We start from the raw sequence: 27,654 nt of genomic DNA, 5'->3' as shown, positions 1-27,654 counted from the left end.
GGCTGGACAGATACTTATATGTTTTGGTTGTCCATGGAAAAGTGGAAAAAGAGAATTTGTACCTGTCCATGTGAACTTATGCCATCACTTTGGTCTGTTGACCGTAAACTTTTCACATTTTGCTCAATTACATGAAAACCTCTCGACCAATTTTTACCAAATTTAGCAGAAATGATGCAAAGCAAGAGCCTTTACAAAAGGTTCACGTTTGGTTCTGCTTGATTAAACAAGATGGCTGCAAGAGGCCATTTAAGCTTCTGATTCGCCAGTTTTCAAAAGTTTTGAAACTTAGTGTTAATGTCCCCAGTGGCCTCTACAAACGATCTACTTTTTGTGTGGGTCAGGTGGCTCAGTGGGACAACTTAAACATTTGATAAAATCAAAGTTCCGCTTGATTAAACAAAATGCCCGCCAGATGCTTTATAAGCTTCAAATTGGCCAATTCCTCTGAGACCACATGTGCCAATGTTTTAAAACTTAATAGGGTTAATAGTCTTAATGCCTTTTCACATCATCCACTTTTTGTGTGGCGCAGATGGCTATGGCCACTCAAAGTTGCCATTGAAACCCTATTGGGACACACATTTTGGACTACATCTTTTCTTAGACTTGACCTATGTTGACCAAACTTGGCAGAAATAATAAAAAGGACAACATGTGATAAAATTGTGGTTCTGCATGACTAATCAAAATTGCCAACAGAGGCTGTTTTAGGTTCTGATAGGCCAAATCTCAAAGATATTTTCAAACTTGATACAGTAAATGACCTTAATAGTAGGATAGCAGAGGTTTAAAATATCTTCAAATAACAAAGTTTTCTTTCACATAATAGGCTATTAAAAAAGTCAATTTGATTATGAAAACATGAAAAAAAATTGTTAATGATATTTGGTCTTTCAAAGTAAGAGTTAGGGATTATATGAAGATGTAATTTTGGAATTAAATATTATCATGCAGAAAATATTGATGTCGTTTTGCAGACAGTATTTGTGTGCTAATTTTAAGCCAACTTTCATCAATTGTGTGAAACTTGTGCATGTTTATTAACCACAGTGGGTTTAAATATAAAGATTTTGTAACCAGGTACCTTGTGAATGAACTCTCAATTTTTTGTAATGATAAGTATTTTTAATTAGTAAATAAAAATTTCAATATTGGTGTTACAAGCTACCTCATTAATGCGGGATTTCACATGATCCATGTATTATGTGGCCAGTCAATAACTAGTATGGTAAGTCAAGATTACACTTTTGTGTTGTTGCGTTTTCTTATGATATGTTGTGTACTATTTATTCTGCTGGGTTTATTTTGTTAATTTTGTGAGAAATCTTGATTGAACTTTGTATTTGTGTTCTTATTAAGATATCCGCTTATTTTTTTTTCAAGTGACATTTATAAGACTCGGACCAAATCTGAGTAAGATATGTCTTAATTCAGGATTATAATTGTCAACATGCATAGTCTTTCAAACTTTCAACATCTAGTACTAAGACTAGTAGATTTGAGTGATGATTTTAATGGGTGTTGTAACAAATCTTAGTCAATATAACATTTAGGCACCAATTAATTTGGAATATCTGACTTCAACGGTTGATTCATTATGGTGCTATGTTGGTAGTCTAAGAAGAAAATTGGTCTTTTTCTCATGATTCTCTGTTTATCTGTTTCTCTGGGTACCCCCCTTTCACTTTTTGTTAAGAACAGGGACTCCATATATATTAAATTAAGTGCAATAAACAAAATATGCACATGGAAAATTTGTTATTTTTCAGTAGACACAATTTTTATCATAGCCAATTCTTATGAATTAATTTTAAAACATATTTTTATCTTTAAACATGAGGGATGTGTCAATATTTTTTTTATCCATTGAGATATAACAAAATTAATTAACCAATCACATTACAGTATTTATCTCAAATTAATTTATTCTCATTATAAAATCTAAAAACAAGGAAACAAGGAGTCTTGGCAATTCTAAAATTCTCTGCTGCTTATGCATGCAGTAAACCAGCCTAATATATCTCAATGAACAAACACTTTACAAAGCAATCAATAACCATATGGATAATTTGCAGACCTATGTCAGGCTGAAATTGTAATATTGTTTCACTTGATGCTATGTGTAGCAAACTGCATTTTGCTTTACCATTAGACTCGAAGGGAACATAAACTGAACATGCAAGCCAAACTAACTAGGAGTTAGATTGACAACATTTAAATATTCACATTTGTCATATTTAAGTTACACCCAAACTACAAGTATTCATATCTATTACTTATGTTTGGATGTATGGACACCCAAGCCTCCCAGAAATTCCCTACTTTGTTTTAGTTATTTGAAACGGAAAACTTTAAACAACCTTTAAGGTTACAAAAAACTATTCCAATATGAAATATGGCAGGTTGGTATACAAAAGGCAAGAACATATTAATTCACTACAGCATAACTCTGTTAAGAGCCTCTTCTTTGGACACCTGGGTACTATCAGTAAATGTGTCTTTGCCATGCAGTTTTTGTTGCATTTCATGACTTTTCAAATTTGGGTACCACTGTACAATACATTGACAATTTTTTTATTCTTTTGGCTTGCACTGGCATGTTTAAGCAAGTATCGGTGATTTGGAGTAAAAAAAACCAAATAAGTTAGGATACAATAATGCACTGTAGTTAAAATCAACTTGGGCCAATAATGATATGTTGTTTCTGCTTTTTCCTTTGAATTGCATTTATTTCATTATATTGGTATTGTGTTTTTTTTCAAAATTATTACATGCTTTCCGCTTCTCAACAACCTGTTAGTTTTTGTTGTAGCCCGGATAATAAGAAATTATAGACATGTTCAGTGATGTTCTTTTGAATCATTGATATTCCATGATATATAGTATATCACCTTTTATTTTCAATCGATCCCAGTCATATAAAAGCTTACGTACCTTCTGTGACTCCTCACCTAGCTGTCTTTTTATATGTTTATGACCTCTCTTTTTGATCTCAATCACTCTAGCAATATCTACATCTCTGACCTGTTCATCTGACCAGGAAATGTCACAAAACTCACTTACTTAAAAATCATTACCATCTATTTCATCTAGACTCTGAGACATTAATACACTTTCAGCCAGTGGACAACTAGATGAAATCAACATTACGTCAAAAATAGCTCTAACAGCTTCACTGAACATTACCTGTTGATCCTCGTCAATCCTGGATAAGCTGTCTGTGGCAACATCGGACTGTCCTCACCGATATACTATGCTAAAATCATAGTCTGCTAAAGCTGCTATCCATATCTTTGAGACATAGCATCAAGTTAAGCCTTACCTAGCACATGTGTCAAAGGATTGTTATCTGTACATACCTCAAACTTATTTCCGTATAAATAGTCTGGGAATTTATCAGCAACTGACCACTTGAGTGTGAGAAATTCTTTCTTATGTGCAGGATAAAGTTTCTCATTGGCACATAACGCTCTACTGACATACACTATTACCCTTTCTTTACCATTTTGACATTGATAGAGTATTGCACCAAGACCACTTCCATTTACATCTATTTCTAAGATAAATGGCAAACTGTATTCAGCATAACCTAGAGTAGGTGGCATTGTTGATACCTGTATAAGCTTCTCCCAAGCTTCCTGTTGTTCAGGTCCCCAATACCATTTGGCAGGTTTAGGCTAAGATTCTTCTTTTTCTTTCTGTTCTTTGTTTTCTTATTAGTCCAACAAGGAGATCGTTTAAGGGTTTTACTATTTTAACATAATCCTTAACAAATTTCCTATAATAGGATATAAATCCTAGGAATCATTTTAATACTTTGATATCCAGTATTTCTGGCCAATTTTGAACAGTTTTTATACCATCTTCTAAAATTATGAAACCCAAATGCTTAATATCTTTCCGGAAAAATCCACGCTTACTTCTTTTTAATTTCAACTTCTTGAGGACAGATTCCAACCTTTGTATTTGTTTGGCAGTCTTCATAACAATATCATCAAGATAAATAAGACATTCACTCAAATGTATCTCACCCATACATTTCTCCATAAATGCTGAAAAGTGGCACAAGCATTTGTTACGGTAGGAAATACATAAATATCCCGTCCATGAATTTTTCTGAAATTTTGTGTATGGAAAGATTGACTCTAATGCAATCATATGACAGAAAAAAATGACATCGTATCGGATTTCTTTTTCTAAGTACATAGATTTTAAATATATCAGAACAATGATGAAAATACATAGGATATGTATGGAAATTGTTAAAAAACAGCAGGTATTAAATTATTTCTTAGTATTGTGAAATAGCGGTGCCTAGAATTTTCTTTAAAACATAGTATATAATTGTCATCTTTAATAGCTATCAAAAGATGTATAAAAATCACTTGACAGCGGGACTCGTTAACCCGTCATGCTTTCCTAAAGTTTTGACAAAATTTTCTTTTGTACATTTGTGCCCCAAATAGAGGTGCAATAGTCAATTAGTGGAATAATATATCCTGAGTAAAACAGTTTTTCCTTGTTTCTAAGTTTATATACTTGTTAATCCTAGACAGAAGGTAAAGTCTACTTAAAACATAGTATATAATTGTCATCTTTAATAGCTATCAAAAGATGTATAAAAATCACTTGACAGCGGGACTCGTTAACCCGTCATGCTTTCCTAAAGTCGGAATACTTACCCCCCTTTTTTTTTCTTTCTCCGTAACGTCAAAATTTATTTCGGCGATGTCACATATCTTTACATGTTATACGGTTGTAAATGAAATGCTTGGCTTGCTACGACACTTGTTTCAAGGAAACAAAGTTTTTCAAGAAGGCAATTTACAAATATGTGTAGTGTTGTCTAACCATTTTATTTCAGATTGCTATATTTTACGAATGCATTTTCTGTCTATTCATTTATTTTATAACGCATATTTGTATCGAAAAAAGATGTCTTCATGCCAAAAACTGCTTTTGAATAAAGTGTTTTAATTTCTATTTAAAGACCCTATGAGGGAATCAATGTTAACACCAAAAAATGCTATCCATAATGATTTGACAACAATATCATAACTATATCCCTTACAAATGAGCCTATTTCATAATACATGTAAGAATAATAATTAAAGGATAATTGTTCTAAAACAATTGCTAAGGTCTTTCCCTTCTGCTTGTGTCCATTTCCTTTGAATTTTTATTAACTATTATCCTTGATGTACTCTGAAGTAGATTGAAATGATTCCAATGCTCATTATTTTGGTAATGCAGTTTGAATACACCATCAACTTATTGCTTAAAAACACTGTATCTCCAAATATCAATCCTAAGTGATAAACAAATGTAAATTGAGAGGACTGATACAACCATCAAGTTAAATATCTTCCTGATATTGAAGCATGATATCAACTACCTACTTATCACTTCCATACATCATAAACGGCGGAGTGCAATAAAATTAAAAGTATTCCAAAATTCTTCTAATACTTCAAGGAACAATTACTTGAGTAGTAATTTTCCAAATAAAACATTAAATTTTGTTTAAAGTCAACAAGTACATTCTTTTATTGTGGTAGCAAATGCTGTTTTCCAAAAAGATAGAAAAAAAATCAAAGGAAGGTGATAAATTTACAAAAGTAACAAATGTTAAACTACAGAAATTTGTTGTATACGAATATAGTCCCTAACGTCAATGGACTTTTTCCTTCAATAATTCTAGACAAACACAGTTTTTAAGCTTTCATGAATGCCAAAACATACAATATTACGAAAGAATGTTGTCCTCATAGCTGGACTTTGTTGATTTGGAAACACCATATGTCACCAAAGATGAATGGTGAAAGTCTTATATTTCTACGCCTTACAGTTTTCATAATGACAAATATAAATTTAGATAACTCATACAAGCAATATTTCGTTCACTTCGACTGATGGAACATTATTGTTGGCCAAGTACAAGACAAATATAATGCACTTTTCAGTTTGTCTCTGTATAAGTTTTTCCTATAGATGAAAGAATGGCAAATCAATGTTAGGGGAGATAACTCAAGGCTGGTTAACATGTCATTTTCCCTGAAGTCCATAACACATAGCCCTAGTGATTTAGATTTATAGTCTGAAGTGTCGTAACAATGTGTTGCATACATTCATTGCCAAATCAATTTTAAGAAATTATGGAAGAAAAATTAATAAAAATAATAATAATCAAAAGAATTAGTAAGGTCCTCCCCCTGTGGGGAAAGACCTAAATAATATTACTTTATTTCAAGAGGGTAACACAGTTAGTTTATAACTAATCTTCCCTGAGGCCTCACACAAAAACAAATACAGAGGTTAATTTCAGTGTCACAAAATGAGTACTAGTAAATAATATATAAATGCATGCAAAGAAAGTTATTTAACTTTATAGTTCATATATTAAAATGCAGTTTAGATATTCTTTAGCCTGTCATTCCATCAGGACGATTTTAAATTTCTGCTTAAAAAGACTTATTTCTTGAACACATCTTATTTCATTTGGGAGGGTATTCCAATGAGATGAGCCAGGGTAAACATAAGTATGTCTGGATAGTTCTGTCTTATTTTTAGAAATAAAAAGAGCATTGTTTATGGCATTTCATAAAATGGTATGGATTTAATTCAGAAACAAATTTTATTTTATCTGCTAAGTGAGATGGTGCTAACCAATTTTAATATTTGAAGATCAATAGGCACTTGTGATATATAATTTTATTCTCACTAGTTAGCCAACCTAAAGAATTAAAGAGGGGTTTAGATGGGGCACAGAATTCTGCATCAAGTATATGCCTAGTTGCCCTCATTCGTAGTCTTAAGTACACATTGTAAATTTTCTTTTGTACATTTGTGCCCCAAATAGAGGTGCAATAGTCAATTAGTGGAATAATATATCCTGAGTAAAACAGTTTTTCCTTGTTTCTAAGTTTATATACTTGTTAATCCTAGACAGAAGGTAAAGTCTACTTAAAATATTTGAGAATACAATGTTTACTTGTTTTGACCAGCTCAATGTCTAATCAATTTAGACTCCTAATATTTTTTCTTATTCTGAGTTCTTGAGTATCGGGTACCTCGGATTTTAACAGTAACTCAGCGCCACTATTTTTTGATAAAATATTTTGTTTAGTTCCAATAACCATACATTTTGTTTTACTACAATTGATAAACACTACACCATTGTACTTCATTCAAGTCTTCTTGAACTTTTGGTTGTACATCATTGATACTTACACCAGAGCAATGAATAGTTGAGTCATCAGTATAAAAATCACAGCTACAGTTTTTGAGATATATTAGAAGGTCATTTAGATAAACAATTAATAGCAAAAGCCCAAGAATGGATCTTTGAGGAACACCATAATTGATTGGTAATTCATCAGATAAAGTACACCCAATTTGAAAAATCTGAGTCCTATTTTGTAAATATGATTGAACAAATTCATCATCTACTACATCAAATGATTTTTGAAATCTGAAAATACTACAATGTTTAATTTTCCCTTTTTCATTTCTTCTAAAAATTTATCAGTAATATTTATTAGAGCTGTTTGACATGAATGGTTTTGTCTAAAACCAAATTGTGCTGGATGCAATAAGATTGTACTCAATATTTATATAATTGCCTTTGCTCATGTCTTTCAATAAGTTTTGAAATATTGTTAAAAATAGATGTAAGGGAAGTGACAATTATATATTTGGGGCATTTTTGGCACTTATTTTCAGTAATTTTGGTCAAATTTTGATTTATTTTCATCAAGATTTCTAGATTCAAATACAAATCATTTACAGTAACAGGTTGAATTGAAAATGTTTTATCAGAGCAATAGTTCAAACAAATTTCTTTATGATTCAAGGATTTAGTTAATTAATTCGGTGAGTATCAAGCTTTCTGTAGAATATAACCGTAAAACTAAGGGTGAGTGATACCTGCACGTATTCATCCTTTACAAGTATATCTGTATTTGCGAGTGGGTTCCTTGTATTGGTTGAAACATTTTGTGAATGTTTTTACGAGCTTGTGATATGGAAATCTAAATGTAATAATTTTTTGGTTTTATAAAGATTCCTTTCATTAATATCCGAAACATTGCTACAAATATGAGCAAATGCATGTTTTCATAATATTGTTTTTTGTTGATTTTGTTGTCTGTGTGAACCTTTCACTTTTTGGTGTACTAATAAACATACATGTATAAAGATTTATTTATCCAATGTTCCTCTGTAGATATATACTTGTTGAGATACAATAATTTCATCAATCCCTATTTTCTAACTTTTTTTACCCATTGATAAGGAAACCATCTGGTACTGTGGCCTTCTTCATTTTTGACATTTTTAGCTCACCTGGCCGAAGGCCAAGTGAACTTATGCCATCACTTGGCGTTCGTCGGTGTCATCATTGCGGAAAAATTTTTAAAAATCTTCTTCCCTGAAACTACTAAACTGACAGGTTTTAAACTTGGCATGATTGTTCCTTAGGGTGTTCTGCACAAAATTATTGTTCGGATTTTTGATCCATGAAAAAACATGGCCGCTGTTACTAAAAATAGAAGATAGGGTTCAGATGGCAGTTTTTTGCAAATAACTCAAAAACCATTGCCTTTAGCAAATTTCTGCTGGGTAATATTGTTCAGCATCATGAGATGGATCTATGCCAAAATTTTCAAAACAATGGGTTAACTGGTAAAGGAGTTACGGCTCCTGAAACAGTTTATTTTTGCATTTTTCTCATGTGCAACTTTGAAAATCTTCTCAAAATCCATTGCACAGAATTCAATGAAAGTTGGCATTTATGTTTATTAGGGTATCCCACACAAATTGATAGTTGGGATTGTTGATTAATGAAAAAACATTGCCGCCATTACTACACATAGAAGATAGGGGTCAGATGGCAGTTTTTTGCAAATAACTCAAAAACTGTTACCTTTACCAAATTTCTGGTTTGGGTAAAATTGTTAAGCATCATGAGCATGACCTATGCCAAAATTTTCAAAACCATTCATTGACTAATGTAGGAGTTACGACCCCTGAAACAGTTTTTTTGTTGTTTTTTTTTTTCACATGTACAACTTTGAAAATCTTCTTCTCTAAAACCATTCAAGATCATTGAATGAAAATGAGCATAATAATTCTTTAGTGTATTGTGCTCAAAATGACTGTTGTGATTTTTAATTTGTGAATAGATATAGCTGCCTATACTAAAAATGGAACTTAGGGGTCATAAGACAGGTTTTTGAAAAAAATTCCAAAATTGTTGCCTTTAGCAATATTCTGGTTCTGGTCATGAAAATGCTATGAAAAGCATTTCTTGCATTTGACAATTTAGTGAATTTTAACTTTGCCTGTCTCATTCCTCAAGTTTTTCAAATAAGCAAATGGTTAACCAGGTGAGCAATTCAGGCTCTCTTGAGCCTCTAGTTAAACAGATAGTTTGATGTTACGGAAGGTAAGGTTGTTTTTTGGGTTCAGTAACGCTTTATGTGGAGGGCTTTTTGTTTGTCCAATATTTTAATTATGTTGGTAGATGTATAGATGTACCTGTTTTTTCCAGCCTTAAATTAATGTACTTAAATTAATTTTACTTAAAAACTATACATGTTATTGCAATCATTTTGTAGTTAGTTATGTTTGTGAGATTTTGACTAAATCAGATTTTTTGTGGAACCATACAGGTTTGTAAGTCGTACATATAGTTTCTGCAGGAAGGGAGTGGTAGGTATTACCAAGTGAGCTTTGTTCACAGTGTTTCTAGTTTCTTTTATTAAGGCTTTTAAATTTTATTTATCATACTGTCCAGAAACAAAATTGTGGAATCTATGGAAATAACATTGCCCATCACTCTGTTTGTTTTTTATAGTCTTATTTCATGTATTTTAAGCTTTTTGACCATTTACGTTCCAAATAATATTTTACCCTCAGTCAAATATTAAATCTTAATAAAAAATCAGAGCTGTATCAAGATTGAATGTCTATATTTCCCCTGTCTGTTTAGAATTTGACTTCTATGGATGTAGCAAGTTGTGCTTCCCAAGAATTTTATTACAGATAAATTCTGCTCCAATTGAATTACATGCACACTGGAGAAAGCTTAGGCAAGAAACTTATTCCCTGAACAAGTATTTTTTATTCAAAGTAAATATTTCTATATCTCAGAATACCATCCCTATATTGGGTTAACTCGGTATGTTTTGATAGGGAAATTTTGTAGGTAAAAAAATTATGAGTCAGTAGATTAAGTTCATACTTAAAAAGTTTAGTTCATTTTAGCTCACATGGCTAAAGGTCATGTGAGCTGTTGCCATCACTTGGCGTCCGTCGTCGTCGTTAACAATTATACAAAACTCTTCTCCTCTGAAACTACTTGACTAATTAGAACCAAACTTGGTATGAATGTTTCATGGAGTATCTTGCATAGAACTGATGTGGGGATTTTTGATTTGTCAAAAAACGTGGCCGCCGTTGCTAAAAATAGAACATAGCGGTCAGACAGTAGTTTTTCACAGATATCTCCAAAACCGTTAGGTTTTATCCAAATTCTTTCAATAGCTGAAATGATTCATATTATTAGGACTACAAAAGTCTTCAGACTCCTTGTAAGAGTTATTGCCCTTGAAAGGGAAAAATAATTTTTTTTTAATAGTTTTCAGTCAATATCTTGAAAACCATGATAGATTAAAAGAAACTTTCAATTGTTGAAAATATCTTATGATAGTCCTACCAAAGACTTCTTGAGTCAAAATTTTTGACAACTTCTTGTTTAATTTATTGCCTTTGAAAGGCAAAATTCAACAAGGTGAGAGATTCAGGCTCCTGGGAGCCTCTTGTTGTTAATGAAGTTAACTTGGAATTAAACCAGAAAGAGTAATTTCAGGAATTTTGAAGAAAAAAATTTCAAAATTTCAATATATACATTTTACCTTATAGTGCTGAAAACATTTTGACCATGCAGATATTACAAACTATTTTTTTTATTAAGCTCTCATAAAGATTAATAGAATCAATAATTAACAAGTTCTGAATCGTTGTTGTTTCTAGTTTTGTAATTTTGTTAATTTGTAGTCTTTTTAAAATGTTCTTGTTCATTTTCAGAGGTATGGAAAATAGCAGTAGCAGTAGCAGTACCAGTACCAGTAGTAGTGCTGACAGTAGTATTTATGAAATTCATAATCAAGCTATGTATCATCAGTAAGTTTGTGTATTTCTTTGCCAAGTTGTTGTGTGCTTGGGAGAAAAAATATCAATTATAGCTTTGAACCCACCTTTCTAAATTATAAAACTGACATAGTTATTACCCATACTTTGGGGTATATAGACAGTAATAGTGCACTGACTTGATATAAAACTGATATACAGATGTAGCTTAGAAACGGTTTATTCAAAATTGTACATCAATATTTATGTCATGTCAATAAGGAATTAGGGGCCAAAAAGGGCCAGAAACAAGTATTTTCATAATGTCTAGATGATAACTTGATGGAATGTGAATGGATCTTTCAGTTATTGTACCACAAGGTGTCATACCAAAAAAAAGCTGGGTTCCATTTTGGGGGTTGTGAATAGAAGGATTTAGGAATAAGGGGTCAAACAAGGGGTCAAGAATAGCATTTTCCTGATATTTGGACAATGACTTGACTACAAGTAATTGGATCTCTTTGACATTGTACAACAATGTACCATACTACCAAAGGAAGGCTTTGGTTGATTTATAGGGGTTATGACATGAACTGTTTAGGAATGAGGGTCCAAATAAAGGGGCTAGAAACAAGCAGTTTATTGATGTTCGGACAATAACTTGAGTAGTTTTAGATTTTACCATAATGTGTCAATTCACAAAAGCTATTGCCAATACTGGGCGTCTGACAAACTTGTCATGGTTGTTGTGGTTAACAATTTTTCAAATATTTTCTTCTCTAAAACTACTGAATGGATTTGGATGAAACTTAACATGATTGTTTCTAGGTTGTCCTGCACAAAGTTTAAGCTCAATTTTTGATCTGTCGAAAAACATGGCTGCTGTTACTAAAAATATAATATAGGGGTCAGACAGTAGTTTTTTGTATATATCTCCAAATTTGTTTTGTTAAGCCAAAATCTGACTGTGTAAAAATGCTCACCATGATGAGTTCTATCTGTGGTCAAACTTTTAATCTGTTTAGCCATGTTGGAGTTATTGCCCTTTTTCAACATTTTTTGTACTTTTTAATGTTGTTTCTTTCAAAAATCTTCTCCTCTGACTTAACTTAACCAATAAGAACTTAGTGTGAATGTTCCTTAGGGTATTCTACATAAATCTGATGTGGGGATTTTTTTATCAATGGAAAAACATGGCCACTGTTACAAAGAATAGAACATAGGGGTCAGTCAGAAGTTTCCAAAACCTTATGATAAGGCCTATGAAAGTCTGCAGGGATCAAAGTTGATGGACAACTCTTTTTTAGAATTATTGCCTGTGAAAGGCAAAAAATGATGCTTTTAGCAGTTTTCAGCCAATAGTCTTAACTATAATAGATAGAAAGAAACTTTCAATTGATGAAATGATCCTTGTGATAAGTCTTGCCAAAGTCTCCTTTTGAGTCAAAATTGTCGGCCAGATTTTGAAAGTTTTTTGTTTTGAATTTCAAATTTTGTGCATTATAATGTTCAAACCAGTTGTTGTGTCCATAATGATTTATAAGTCCCAGTGCTTAAGTATGTCAAAAACTTATATTGTATCCAAACTTGCCCCAACTGTTCAGGGTTCAACCACTGCGGCTGTATCATGGTAGCGTCTGCAAAGCTTATTATTTACAAATATCTGAATATGATTCTTGAGTAGATTACTATGCCATTAAGAGTCTAGTGAGTTTCTATAAAGGTGCTGGGGTTCTCCAAGAATCTGTCACCAAGAGCCAGTTGAACTTGTGGTTAGGGGAATTGACTCTGTATGCTTGACTCTAGGGACTTTGGGTATGTGTATGTTCAAACTCTTTTACTAATATGTTGCAAAGTAACTACAAATAATGTAATAACAATAGCCAAAAGTAACCAAAATATAAAATTCACTTTTAGAAGATTGTCACAGTTTCTGATTCAGTAATGTAAATTTTCAAATTTAACAATGTCCAAACTACTGGTAACTCAATCCAAATTAGAATGAATTTTGATCAAAGTCCAGAAGGCTAAGTTCTGATTCGGTGTGTACTATAATCTGTTCCTTGGTAGTCTGATGAATCAACAACATTTACTGGTAGCTGGTTATGGATGATTCAGAGTGACTGGAACCCAGTGACTCTGTAAGTTCTGCTGTATTCTTCTGTACTGTTGTTCCAAAGTTTAAGATTCTTGGCTTGTTCTCTTGGTTTCCATCTTACTGTTTCTTGCTGAAGTTGATTTTTTGTCCTCTGCGACACGTTACAAGGGGACGTGGTAATGCCGGCCATCCATCTGGTTTTCCGCCCTCTTATTAGCTCACCTTGCCGTAGCTATTGCCATCACTTGGCGTCCGTCGTCGTTAACAATTTCTTCATACTTCTCTGAAACTACTGAATGGATTTTGATGAAACTTAAGATGGTTGTTCCTGCACAAAATGACTGTTTGGATTTTTAATCTGTTAAAAAACATGGCCGTCATTACTAAAAATAGAACATAAGGGTCAGACAGCAGATTTTTGCATATATCTCCAAAACAGTTAGGTTTAACCAAATTTTGACAGGGTAAAAGTATTCAGCATGGTGAGATCTGTCTGTGGTCAAAATTTGGTGAAAATCTGTTGACCCATGTTGGAGTTATTGCCCTTTTTGGATGTTTTTTGCTGTTTTTAATGTTATTATTTTAAAAAAATCTTCTCCTCAGCAACTACTCTACAGAATTAAATGAAATTTGGCATTTTTGTTTTATAGGATATCATTAACAAAATGACTGTTTGGATTTTTGATCTGTTGAAAAACTTGACTGCTGTTCCTAAAAATAGAACATAGGAGTCAGACAGCAGATTTTTGCATACATCTCCAAATCTGTTATGTTTAGCCAATAGTTTTCCATTGCAGAAATGATCATCATTATAAAGCTTTAAACTCCTTGTTAGAGTTATTGCCCTTGAAGTGCAAAAAATTAACAAGGTGAGCGATTCAGCTCCTTGGAGCCCCTTGTTTTGAAATGCTCCAACCAAATAAGTTTGTTTTTTGGTATGTAGCCTTATTATGAAGAGTTGCAGATTAAGATTGACTTTGGTTATGGTTGAATGATTTTTACAGAAGTTATGGTCCTTGGACTTAAAACATTTCAGTGAATTATAAGTTTTCTGCATTTTTTTTGTAATGCTTTACCAATTCATTTTATCTTTTGTATGTAGTTTTACTATGAGAAGTTCTTTTATTTTCTTGGGTCTATTTATAATCCATAACTGACAATTTTTCAAGGCTGGCATGTATGACTTCATTAAAATTTTTGTTGGAAGTATGCCAAAACCCTAATTATAAGATTGTGAGATGATAATTAAATAAAAGTGCAAAAGCATTTGTCACTCTAATTCAGCAATTGAACAATAATAACAAAAAGAGCCATCTATGACACTTGACATATTAATCCCTGGTCTAAACATGAAATAAAAAGCAAAAATAACATGGACAACTTTGCTCAGATAAACTTTTAAGCTCACTTGCCAAAGGCCATGTGTTGTTGAAGTCAACTGTAGTATAAACAATTTTTCAAGCTCTTTTCCTCTGAAACTACTTGACCAATTAGAACAATTAGAACCAAACTTAGTATGAATGTTCCTAAGGGTGAACTGCATAGAACTGATGTGGGGATTTTTTATCTGTGGAAAAACATGGCCACTGTTATTGAAAATAGAACATAAGGGGTCAGACAGTAGTTTTTCACAAATGTATCTCCAAAACTGTTAGGTTTAGCCAAACTCTTTCAGTTGCTGAAATGATCCTTATTATAAGGCCTTCAAAAGTTTCCAAGGGTCAAAGTTGTCAGGCAACTCCTTGTAAGTAAGAGTTATTGCCCTTGAAAGGTGAAAAATGATGTATAATTGCCATCACTTTCTGTCATTGTTACCATTTTCTAAAAACATCTCTGAAACTACTGAATGGAATTGGATGAAAGTGAAGATGATTATTTCTTAAAGCATCCTGCACAAAATGACTGTTTGGATTTTTTATCTGTTGAAAAACATGGCCACCCTTACTAAAGATAGAACATCAAGGTTAGACAGCAGATTTTTGCATATATCTCCAAAACCATTAGGTTTTAAAGTAAATTTTAACAGGGTAAAAGTATTCTGCATGATAAGATCTATCTGTGGTTATATTTTGTTGAAAATTTGTTGACCCATGTTGGAGTTATTGCCCTTTTTGGACATTTTTGCTGTTTTTGATGTTATTACTTTAAAAATCTTCTCCTCAGAAACTACTCAACAGAATTCAATGTAAGTTGGTATCCTGCACAAATTGACTGTTTGATTTTTGATCTGTTAAAAAAAAACATGGCCGTTGTTACTAGAAATAGAACATAGGGGTCAGACAGCAGATTTTTGTATATATCTCCAAAACCATTAGGTTTAAGTAAATTCTGACAGAGTAAAAATATTCAGCATGATGAGATCTATCTGTTTTCAAATTTTGGTGAAAATCTGTTGAAGTCTCATTAACCACTTCTAATGTTTCCATTACTTTACATGTTAAACAAGTAATTTTCAATGTTTCACTGTGAATTCCCAGGACAAATGACACCTTAAAGTAGCATACCATTGCAAAGCTTGGAAAATAAGGCTTTCAAAATCAATACTCTAATGGTACAATGTCCATAGAAATTCTTCACAAAATTTACTTGGATAAAAAATACTGAAAATCAACATTTGGCCATTTGACCCGGAAGTGGTTAGTGAGACCTGACCCATGTTGCAGTTATTGTTGTACATTTTTTTGCTGTTTTTGATGTTATTATTTTCAAAAATCTTCTCCTCAGAGACATATGTACAGAATTCAATGAAAGTTGGTATTTTTGTTTTTTAGGGTATCCTAAACAAAATGACCATTTGGATTTTTGATCTGTTAAAAAAACATGGCCGTTGTTAGTAAAAATTGAACATATGGGTCAGAGAGTAATTTTTTGCATATATTTCCAAAACTGTTAGGTTTAGCCAATATCTTTCAATTGCTGAAATGATCCTTATTACAAAGCCTACAAAGGTCTTTCTGGGATCAAAGTTGTCAGACAACTCCATGTAAGAGTTATTGCTTTTGAGAGGCAAAAAATTACATTTTTAGCAGTATTCAGCTAACATCTTGAAAACTATGATAGATCGAATGAAACTTTCATTCGCTAAAATGATTTTTATTATAAGGCCTACAAAAGTCTCCAGGGATAAAAATTGTCAGACAAGTCGATGTAAGAGTTATTGCCCTTGAAAGGCAAAAATTATGTTTTTAGCAGTTTTCAGCTAACATCTTGAAAATTATAGAAGATGAATGAAAATTTCGGAAATGATCCTTATGATAAGTCCTACCAAGTCTTCTTGAGTTAAAATTGACAACTCCTTGTCAAATTTATTCCCTTGAAAGACAAACTTTATATGGGAGTGATTCAGGCTCCTGGGAGCCTCTTGTTTTGCCTGTTAAAAACTAATATTGTGTCCACACTTGCCCCTTGAACTGTTCAGAGTTCAACCACTGTGGTTGTATCATGTTGCACTCCATGAAGCTTTTAATTCTAGTCCGCGTTGTAATTTTTTTTTTCAAGTATTAGAGATTTCATTTTTATTATTAAGATAACTGGGACTTATTGAATGTTTCCTGTGTAAAAAATTCTTAAATTCACACTGTAAATGGGGTTATTTCATTCTCTTACTTTTACTTTCTCCCACCAAAACATCACAACACAAATATCAATCCACTGATGACATTGACACCATATTCATTTTCATTGAGCGTGTAACTTATTGTGACATTATGTCAGGAGAGTGGTGTGTCAATTTTTCTGTACAGATGTTTCAATAATTAGAAAAATGGAATCTTACTCAACAAGCTGCTGATTATCCTGGTGAAAGACTACTTCTTGCCTGCCTATCAAGCCGGTTAATTAGAATTTTTAAAACAAAATGTAACCAGATTGGCAGTATTTCATTTTCAAAAATTAGATATCCTACAACAAATTTCATTAAGAAAATAAACCTGTGTGCAGGGATTTGGAAGAAATGCTTCTGTCATGATAATGCGAGATATTCCCTATGACCAATAATGTTTCTTCAAGGTTTAAGATGTTTACATTGACATTTCTTGGTGCTCTATTTATATTCTACACGTTTTAAATTTCAGATAAAAGAAAGAAGCAGGAAGAAAATAATCCCCAAAGTGTTTCATTGAGTAGCTCTCAGAGTGAACAACAGCCTTTAGCAGGTAGGGTATCGTCTTTTATTGACGAATTGCTGCTTTTTTCATGAAAAATCTTTCCTATTGTGGGTTCAATTATTCATTTAGCTATTTAATTACCTATAAGTCAAAGTTGTCCGACAGCTCTTTGTAAGAGTTATTACCCTTGGAAGGTGAAAAAAATGACAGTTTTTGCAGTTTTCAGCCATTTTCTTGAAAACTATGATACATAGGAATAAACTTTCAATTGATGAAATGATCCTTACAATAAGGCTTACAATAGTTTTCAGTTGGTTTGAAGTTATCTGACAACTCATTTTTGGAGTTATTGCCCTTGAAAGTTGAAAAATGACAGCTTTGCAGTTTGCAGGTATCATTATTATAAGTCCTTCTAAAGTCTTCATTTAGTCAAAATTGTCAGACAAGTCCTTGTCAGAAGTATTGCCTTTGAAAATCAAAAATTTAACAAGGTTAGTGATAAAAATAAATTTCTGTTGGATTCTCTATGAAAATCCATTCTTGCAGTCAGATTTCAATTATCTCTTACAGTTCTTGAGTTAAAAGGGGTCTAAGGGGTCACACCAAAAAATGGACTTTTAAATTCTCTATCTGAATTAGAAATTTTTTTTGGGATTCCTTGTAAAAAATTTTCAATCAAAGTTCATAGATCTTTTACGGTTTTCAACTTTTTTTGTTTTTTGTCTGAAATTTAAAAGATATTTTGGGTTTTTGGTCCTTCAGGATCAAAATACCTTATGTTGCTGGTATATCACTGGAACTTCCCTACTATTTCAGAATACTACACAAAAATGTAATTCCTTTTATATTATTCAATATTCTTTTATAATCAGTAAATATGTTTCTTGAAATTATTCAGCTCAATAATATTCTATTGTTTCTGCAAATAGAATTGAAATCTAGTCTTCAACTTCAATCTATCAACTGAAGATTGAAGGGACTTCTTTTTGGCCTTGAAAGTTATTTAGTTCTTGCTGTAATGTATCAAGAAGCATAAAATGTGTAAAGCGCGTTCCATTTAACACACTTACCAGTCAAATTCTCCATCATCCCAGGAGAGTCATGATATGTTTTTTTAGTTGGAAAGATATTTCAAGAATTAGAACAGTGGTTGATAATCATTAAGCTTTAAAAGATAGTCCCAACCACAAAAGGAAGGTTGATATTGATACTTGAAGGTTATGACTCAAACAGTCTTGGAATTAGAATTTACTACAGAACTCCAGTCAAAGCATATATGTAAATGTCTATGATATTTGCTTTATATTCTATCAGAGGTCAGAATGGTATTGATTTTAAGGGTCAAGACTTGTAAAAGAAAATGTAACCAGATTGCCAATATTTCATTTTCAAAAATTAGATATCCTACAACAAATTTCATTAAGAAATTAAATCTGTGTGCAGGGATTTGGAAGAAATCTTCTGTCATGATAATGTGAGATATTCCATATGACCAGTAATGTTTCTTCAAGGTTTAAGATTTTTACATTGACATTTAAGAATGGTTTAGGAATGAGGTGCCAAAAATGACCAGAAACAACCATTTTCCTGGGGTCCAGACAATAAATACTGTACCATCAGAAGTAGGCTTGGGTTAATTTTGAGGGTTTTGATTTTAACCAGTTAGAAATTAGTGGTCATAAGGGAACCAGAAACAAGTGCTTTGCTGTCCAGAAAATGACTTGAGTAATGGTGAATGGATCTTTTTTGCCATCTACTGGCGTAAGTTGTCGTTTCAAAACTCTTCTCCTCTGACACTACTTGACCAATTGGAACCAAACTTTTTGTGAATATTCCTTGGGGTATCATGCATAGAACTGATGTAGGGAGTTTTGATCAGTTGAAAAACATAGCCACCATTACTAAAAATAGAACATAGGGATCAGACAGTAGTTTTTAGCTCACCTGGCCTGAGGCCATGTGAGCTATTGCCATCACTTGGCATCTGTTGTCGTCGTTGTCATCTGTCGCCGTCGTTATCAATTTTTCAAAAACTCTTCTCCTCTGAAACTACTTGACCAATTTGAACCAAACTTGGTATGAATATTCTTGGGATATCCTGCATAGAACTGATGTGGGGTTTTTTGATCTGTTGGAAAACATGGCAGTCATTACTAAAAATAGAATGTGGGGGTCAGACAGTACTTTTTCGCATTTATCTCCAAACCCGTTGGGTTTAGCCAAATTCTGACACTGGTAGAAGTGTTCAGCATGATGAGATCTATCTATGGTCAAAATTTGGTGAAAATCTGTTGACCCATGTTGGAGTTATTGCCCTTTTTGGACATTTTTTGCTGTTATTATGTTAAAAAATTTTCTCCTCAGAAACTACTTTACAGAATTTAATGAAAGTTAATATTTTTGTTTCAAAGGTTATCCGTAACAAAATGACTTTTGAAATTTTGATCTGTTACAAAGCATGGTCGCTGTTACTAAAAATAGAACATAGGAGTCAGACAGCAGATTTTTGCATATATCTCCAAAACGATTAGGTTTAACCAAATCTGACTTGGGGTAAAATTATTCAGCATGACGAGATCTATCGGTGGTCAAATTTACTTTAAAAAATCTGCTCCTCAGAAACTATTCTACAAAATTCAATGCAAGTTGGCATTTTTGTTTTATAGGGTATCCTTAACGAAATGACCGATTTTTGATTGCTGAAAAAACATGGCTGCCATTTCTAAAAATAGAACATAGGGGTCAGACAGTAGATTTTTGCATACATTTCTAAATCTGTTAGGTGTAGCCAATAGCTTTCAATTGCTGAAATGATCCTTATTATAAGGCTTACAAATGTGTCCAATGAATCAAATGGAGTCAAAATTATCTGACAACTCCTTGTTAGAGTTATTGCCCATAAAAGACAAAAATTTAACCAGGTGAGTGATTCAGCTCCTGGGAGCCTCTTGTTAATGTTATTTCTTTCAAAAATCTTCTCCTCTGACACTACTTGACTAATTGAAACCAAACTTGGTATGAATGTTCCTTGGGGTATTCTGGATAGAACTGATGTGGGGATTTTTGATTCGTCGAAAAACATGACCGTCGTTATGATAAATAGAACATAGCGGTCAGACAGTAGTTTTTCACATATATCTCGTAAATTGTTAAGTTTATCTAAATTCTGACAGAAAAAAATTGTTCAGCATGATAAGATCTATCTGTAGTCAAATTTTGGTTTTAATCTGTTTAGCCATATAGGAGTTATTGCCCTTTTTTAACGTTTTTTTGCTATTTTTAATGTTATTTCTTTCAAAAATCTTCTCCTCTTAAAATACTTGATCAAATGAAACCTTGGTATCAATGTTCCTTAGGGTATCCTGCATAGAACTCATGTGGGAATTTTTGATCCGTCAAAAAACATGGCAGCTGTTACTAAAAATAGAACATAGGGGTCAGAGTAGTTTTTCACATATATCTCTAAAACTGTTAGGTTTAACAAAATTCTTTCAATAGCTGAAGTGATCCATATTATTAGGACTACAAAAGTCTTCAGGGATAAAAGTTGTCAGACGACTCCTTTTTTTCAACAGTTTTCAGTCTATATCTTGAAAACTATGATAGATTATAAGAAACTTTCAATTGTTGAGAAGATCTTATGATAAGTCCTACCAAAGAATTCTTGAGTCGTAATTGTTGGACAACTTCTTGTTAAATTTATTGCCTTTGAAAGGCAAAATTCAAAAAGGTGAGCGATTCAGGCTCCTTGGAGCCTCTTGTTATCTTTTGTACGTAGTCTTACTTTGAGAAGTTACAGATTAAGTTTGACTTTGGTTATGATTGAGTCAATGACTGATTTTTACATAAGTTACAGCCATTGGACTTCAGTGATTTTAAAGTTTTCCAAACTTTTTTTTTCGTGGGGAACATTGGAATGCTGTTCTTTTATAAGTGTGGTTTAATAAAATGTTCATTAGATAATTAGATGACCTGTGCATCAAATTTTAATATGGATAAAAAATTAAAAAAAAAACTCAATTGTACAGTAAAGTATCTTAAGGGAATTTTTTACTGAAGTAGCCATGATAAATCCAATAGTATAATAGCTTTTTTTTTATAAATTAAAAAATGTGTGACAGCCCAATTTAAAATTCTGTTTCTTTCATAAAATTTACAAGTAGAAATGAAATGTACATATATCTTGCTTTTTTAACAGTCCGTGAAGTTGATAATGACGTAAGAGAAGAGGAATCCAAACGACTATTAATTATTTAGGTGCTGTATAATGGAAATTTTGGTTACAGATTTCTTAGCTTCTACTGGAGGGAATGCTTAGATATTTGATATATTGATATTTCATGATGACATGTACCATGTTAAGCTACCTTCTACCTGAGGGAATGCTAGATGTTTGGCATAATGCTTTCTCACAATGATGATCTAGTGTGCAACATCTTTTTTCTACAACATTGAAATTTAAATATGATATTGTAATCACCTTGTCCGTCATTCTTTCAATTTGTCTATTGCACTGCTGTGTAACAGCTTTTTTAAGAGAATGCATTGATATTTGGTGTATTACTTTTGCATCATGTACAGTGTACAGTGTGTCCCCTTTTCAGGTTTGTCAGTCATCTACTTCATGTTTACCGTATGGCTGAGTAATTTTTATATCCCTGCTCTGAAGGATAGGTGAAGTATACTGTGTTAACCTCAGCCATGTTTCCGAAACACTTTTTACCTTCACAGTCTTCTCAGCAACTACTCATCTTAGCAGGTTGAGAAATTTTATCACATTCTTCCTGTAGGTATGGCATATGGTGGAAAAATTCAACAACACCTTCCTGTTTACCAAGGACTTTGTTTATTTTTGACATATTTTGACAGTTGAAATTTTCATTGCATTTTTTTTCAGCAACTACTCATCACAGGGGCTTGATATTTCAAAACATTCTTTTTGCAGGTTTGCCATATGTTAGGATTCATTTTTGGAAAAAAATCAGCAACAACTTCCTGTTAACGATGAAATTTGTTTAATTTTGACATATTTTGACAGTTGAAATTTTCATTGCATTTTTTTCAGCAACTACTCATCACAGAGGCTTGATATTTCAAAACATTCTTTTTGCAGGTTTGCCATATGTTAGGATTCATTTTTGGAAAAAAATCAGCAACAACTTCCTGTTTACGATGAAATTTGTTTAATTTTGACATATTTTGACAGTTGAAATTTTCATTGCATTTTTCTCAGCAACCACTCATCACAGAGGCTTGAAATTTTAACACAATCTTTATGTAGGTTTATAGGGTATCCTTAACGAAATGACCGATTTCTCAGATTCTGTTGGAGGGAATACTTCAGTATTTGACATATTGCTTTTGCATGATGACTTGTATGGTGTCTCACTATTCCAGGTGTGGCAGAAATAGTTGAGTGGGATTATTCTTAGCATGACACGGTGCGCAATATCTTGTTAAAATTTTATGACTTAGTATATACATACAATATGTTTTTGTATTCACAGTTGAAATGTGTACACCGAAGCCAGATAAAAAGGATGATCATTGTCAGTCAGAAGCTTTGATGAATGTAGAAAATCTTCAAAGTTGTCCATTGAGTAGCTCTCAGGTTGGGCATCAGCCTCCATCAGGTATGTTATATTTAAATGGTAGATCTGGTGTGATTGCTAATGAGGCAGGCATCTATCAAAAACCAAGTAAGGAACAATTAAACTTCTACAGGTCATACCTTATGTTCATTGACCAAATGTTGCCTTTTGGGATAGAAAATCGTTTTTGGAAAGGCTAACTTTTCATGCCTTCATGCATCAGTACAGAGAAACAAAAATGGACATACTTAGTATAGAAGAGTAGAAGCCTCATAGAAAATTAAACAACAGGATTAGTATATGTTGTATTGAACAAAGACCGGTCATGCAATTGCACCTAGTACAAATAAAGAATAAAATTATAACAAATTGATGTAGGATATGAAATAGATCAAGTATCGCCAGTCTCATGTGTAACCGTCAAGCCATGAGATGCTTGTAGTAATCAGTATTTAAACTGAATTATAACTAATGAAATTGAGTTAATAGGGTTCATTGATCTTTAGGATATCTTTGATAATTTTTTCAAGTCAAGATTAGCAGTACACACAAGTTGTAAGACTAACATGATAAGAACTTTAAGTAATTTGTATTCAGTCTTTTCAGTTGTTTATTGGTCAACAGTTGACTGTTTGCTTCTGTTTTACAGACAGCAAGACCAACAATTATAGAGAAAAAGAGAGAAATGCAGGAACTGTCAGTGATATGGACCTTGATGGTATGTTCAAGTGTACTAAAGGAAATAACTTTTGTGGGATTAATATAATTCTCTTAATTTGGTCATTAAATCTACTTTTTGGATGGCTAGATATTTCTGATATCACACCATGGATGATGTGATATGTATTCATGTTATACAAAATTCACTGTTGCAGTTGGTTGTTGTATGATTATGTTGCATCGTCTGTCATACCTGATTGGTTCAAAGCAAAATTGTAACATTCTTACGTTGTTCTCATGTAAAAACTGTTGACATCAAAGATGGTTGGTCACTAGAACTTCCAACATGGCAGGTGAAGAATGTCACAAATTTTCAACTTGCTTAATAATACTATAATTCTTCTTTTTTTCTTTTTAATAAACTGAACACTTTGCAAGTGGGGAGTATGTTGTAATAGGGGTGTCAATCCATATGTCCTTACTTCATTCATTCCTTCCCTTAGAATGGGAACCCATCTCATCCATTTCTCCTCCTACATCACTTAATAATGGAATTCAATGAATCATTCACAGTCTTTTATTACATATTGCCATTGTGCACCTCCATAGATTTTGATCCATATCCATATGGAGGTCAAAATGTGCATTTTATCAAATGGGAGAATCAGATTATCAAGTTTTTGAGCACTGCTCTTAGTCTTTATGTTACCACAAAAAAATTGCAGTTGTATAATGGTATGGCACTGTTCTTGTTGTCATCTATAGACACTTTTTTTTGTTGGATAACTTGGTCTGTTGATCTTTATACAGTTTTAAAACAAGGTTTCAAACCACAAGAGGAAGGTTGGTATTGATTTTTGGGTCAAAAAGGGGTCAGAAACAACCATTTCATAGAATTTAATTATATGACTCCAGCAATAGCATAAGAATGTCTATGATGTTGTTCCATTATATTCTATATGTAAATGGTCAGACTGGTATTGATTTTTGAGGCTTAAACATTTTTGAAATAAAGGGCCAGAAACAAACATTTTCCTGATGTCCAGATAATAAATGGACTTTAAGTGAAAGGATCACTTTGAAATTGTATTACAAAGTGCCACACACCAAGGGAAGGCTAGGATTGTTTTTGGGGGTGAAATATTTTCATATACAGCAAAGAAAATTAAAAAGTTAAATACATATTGCTAGTAAATAGTTTTTTTATCAGCTAAAACTTTTTAACTTATGAGTGTCACTGTATCTGAGATTAACACCTTGGTTGCACACTTAATGTTCACTACATGCCTGTCTTAATTAAAATGTACAATCTGTGTATGCTGTTGTCACCTTACATAGTTCATGTGATTTCTTCAAACTTTGTATTTGGCTTAAAAAAATATACTCCCTGCAAACAAAGTTTTTGGAGTATAAAGAAATCATCCCATCTGTTTGTCTGTCTCTCCACATTCCTTGTAAGCACAACTCCTTCTAAACCACTCAAGCAGTTTTGATGATATTTGATAGGAAGGTTGAGTATTACATGTAGATATGCATGAAGGAATATAAATACTGTCAGTAGACTCCAAAGGGAGATAATCTAAATTAAACTATTCACATGTTAAAACCTAGTAAACGCAACTACTCCTAAACCACTCAAGGGATTTTGATGAAATTGTTAAGGACTGTTGGGTATGAGATATAGATGTGCATGAAGGAACATAATATGTGTCGGAGGACTTCTAAGGGAGATGACCCAAATTATGGGTTTTACCTGTTTTAACCTCGAAAGTACAACTCTTCCTCAATCTGCAAGAGATTTTGCTGAAATTTGATAGGAAGGTTCGGTTTCACATGTAGAGGTGCATGAAGGAATATAATTACTGTTGGATGACTCCGAAGGGAGATGATCAAAATCAAGGGTTTTACTTGTTAAATCTTTTAAGCGCAACTGAACATTCACCACTCAAGGGATTTTTAAGTAATTTGATAAAAAGGTTTGGCACTATATGTATATGTGCATTAAGGAACATAATTACTGTCAGAGGACTCCAAAGGATATAACCCATATTAATGGTATCACATGTTTAGACAACTTCTAAACAGCTCAAAGAATTTTGATGTTATTTTATAAGAAAGTTGGGCATCAAATGTAGATGGCATAAAGGAATTTAATTACTGATGGTTGACTCCAAAGGTAGATCAATCCAAATTAAAGGTTTTACATATGAGTCCATATGGAACAGGGGTGGTATTGCCTTTGTGAGCTTGCTCACAGTATTTCTAGTTATGACAAGTTTTACCAAGTTACTTGTTTAAATTAGGCATCACTTCCAATTCTCACAGTATTTCTAGTTATGAAAAGTTTTACCAAGTTACTTGTTTAAATTAGGCATCACTTCCAATTTATTGTTTTATTGGACATAGGTTTTTTTTCTTGTTTCTCAAATGTACCCTACTTTAGCTCTGAAAGTGTATAAGAAAATAAGGTTTCAAAGTTGCCCTAATTGTCAAGGATTAAATAAATCGTCATTTGTTGTGTCATTTGGTACATTTTTTAACGAACTACTTATGAACCTGAATGTCTGTATTCGTACCCCTTACAACACCAAGTTTGGGGGTATATAGGATTAACACAGTTTGTCCACATTTCTTGTAAGGGTAACTCCTCTTAAATTGCTTCATGTATTTTGGTGGAATATTATAGAAAGGTTTGAAATCGTAGGCTGATGGACATGAAGGAGTATTGTTAACATGGGTGGACTCCAAATGGAGATTATCCATGTTAAGAGTTTTACATTTAACAATTGAAGCATGGATATTCTCTCTGTGAGCTTGCTACAATGTAATAGTATTTATAATCTAGTTGGTTATCTAATTAGCATAAAAATTTGCCAACTTATATTTAGTTTTAGATAGGAAACTTGTATGAATGACTTAATGAAATGGATTGACTTCTTTCCACTTATACATAGATCAACTTTCTGCTTATAAAGCACATTTGCACATGATGTATGCTCAACTTGGAGAATTATTTTTTCTTTTTAGTGGTTTTTGGTCTGACTACCACCATGGCAAAAGTAAGTTATATATTAGATATTCTATATGATACAAGTTACAAGACACACTCTATTCAGATCACTTTCAAACTTAAGAAACAAAACCAAGGATTTGCATTAAAATTGTACTCATTCAAAGGGATTTTCCTTTAAGATCTTGATTTCAAAAGCTTAGCCATGAAGGTCAGTCTGCCTTTTTTATGAGGCTTAGGGACAGGAATAGAATATGAGTCTTTACTGAGCATATTCTTCTCCCTAAGCTGGGTATTGTAGAGATTTGGTTAAATGCATGTATAAATACTATACCCAAGCCGACTGGTGTAGAATGTTCAGGGTATATCATTTTACAAAAACTATATTAATTGTGTATGTAGTGGTTTGTAATTTTCATATACTTGCTAAAATTTTAAAATAGATTTGAAAGAAATAAGGCAAAGTTGGTTAACAATTTCAAAATCTAAGCATGTCTTTATGTTATATGTAACTCTTTTTTTACAGGAAATAATTGAAGAGAATGTTGAACTACCTAACTGACCAGTAATTGAATGGTGGAAATGCTGCTAAGAATAGAGTCTTGGAGTCTTGAGTTGTGATTGAGTTGTTGTTCTTATATATTGTTATAGTGGTTGCCATCTTGGTTGTGAATGTATCTTATCAAAAGTGTCTTATTCTTTTTTTAATATTACATTGGTTTCCTGTTAATCACATAATCTATTTGACAAAAAAATTATGGATGTTTACCTTAATACCTATTGGAACATATAACTTTTGAAGGTGTGCAGGGCCACAGGATTTTGATTTTCGTGAAATATTTCGGAAATTGGTGATAGTTACACTTAGTCATATTACTCAGAAATATGTAGATCATGGCTTGTCCGGCTATCTCTTCGTACAGTTTTTGAACTACATCTAAAATATTTTACAAGATGTTTCTACACATGATGAAGTTGTGCAGGGCCAAAGGATTTTGATTTTCGTGAAATATCACGGAAATTGGTGATAGGTACACTTGGTCATTTTACTCAGAA

General features: G+C 32.6%; 1 protein-coding gene across 11 annotated transcripts in view; it reads left to right on the top strand.

Annotated features, from left to right (window-relative positions):
- The window catches only part of LOC148625265 (uncharacterized), a 57,976-nt gene extending 30,687 nt beyond the window's left edge, over positions 1–27,289 (top strand). For all 11 annotated transcript variants that reach the window (XM_088568720.1, XM_088568721.1, XM_088568719.1 and 8 more), the window contains 6 exons: positions 11,092–11,187; positions 17,305–17,385; positions 22,845–22,970; positions 23,578–23,646; positions 26,616–26,647; positions 27,125–27,289. In XM_088568720.1, coding sequence (XP_088424846.1) covers positions 11,092–11,187; positions 17,305–17,385; positions 22,845–22,970; positions 23,578–23,646; positions 26,616–26,647; positions 27,125–27,160 — 440 coding nt within the window. In that variant the 3' untranslated portion in view covers positions 27,161–27,289. The remainder of the gene's footprint in view (positions 1–11,091; positions 11,188–17,304; positions 17,386–22,844; positions 22,971–23,577; positions 23,647–26,615; positions 26,648–27,124) is intronic.
- The last annotated feature ends 365 nt before the right edge of the window (positions 27,290–27,654 follow it).

The sequence above is a fragment of the Perna viridis genome, chromosome 2 (genome assembly GCF_037379345.1).
Source record: "Perna viridis isolate PV_CMFRI_1.1 ecotype Kerala chromosome 2, ASM3737934v1, whole genome shotgun sequence".
NCBI lineage: Eukaryota > Metazoa > Mollusca > Bivalvia > Mytilida > Mytilidae > Perna > Perna viridis.
This window is presented reverse-complemented; position numbering and strand designations above follow the sequence as displayed.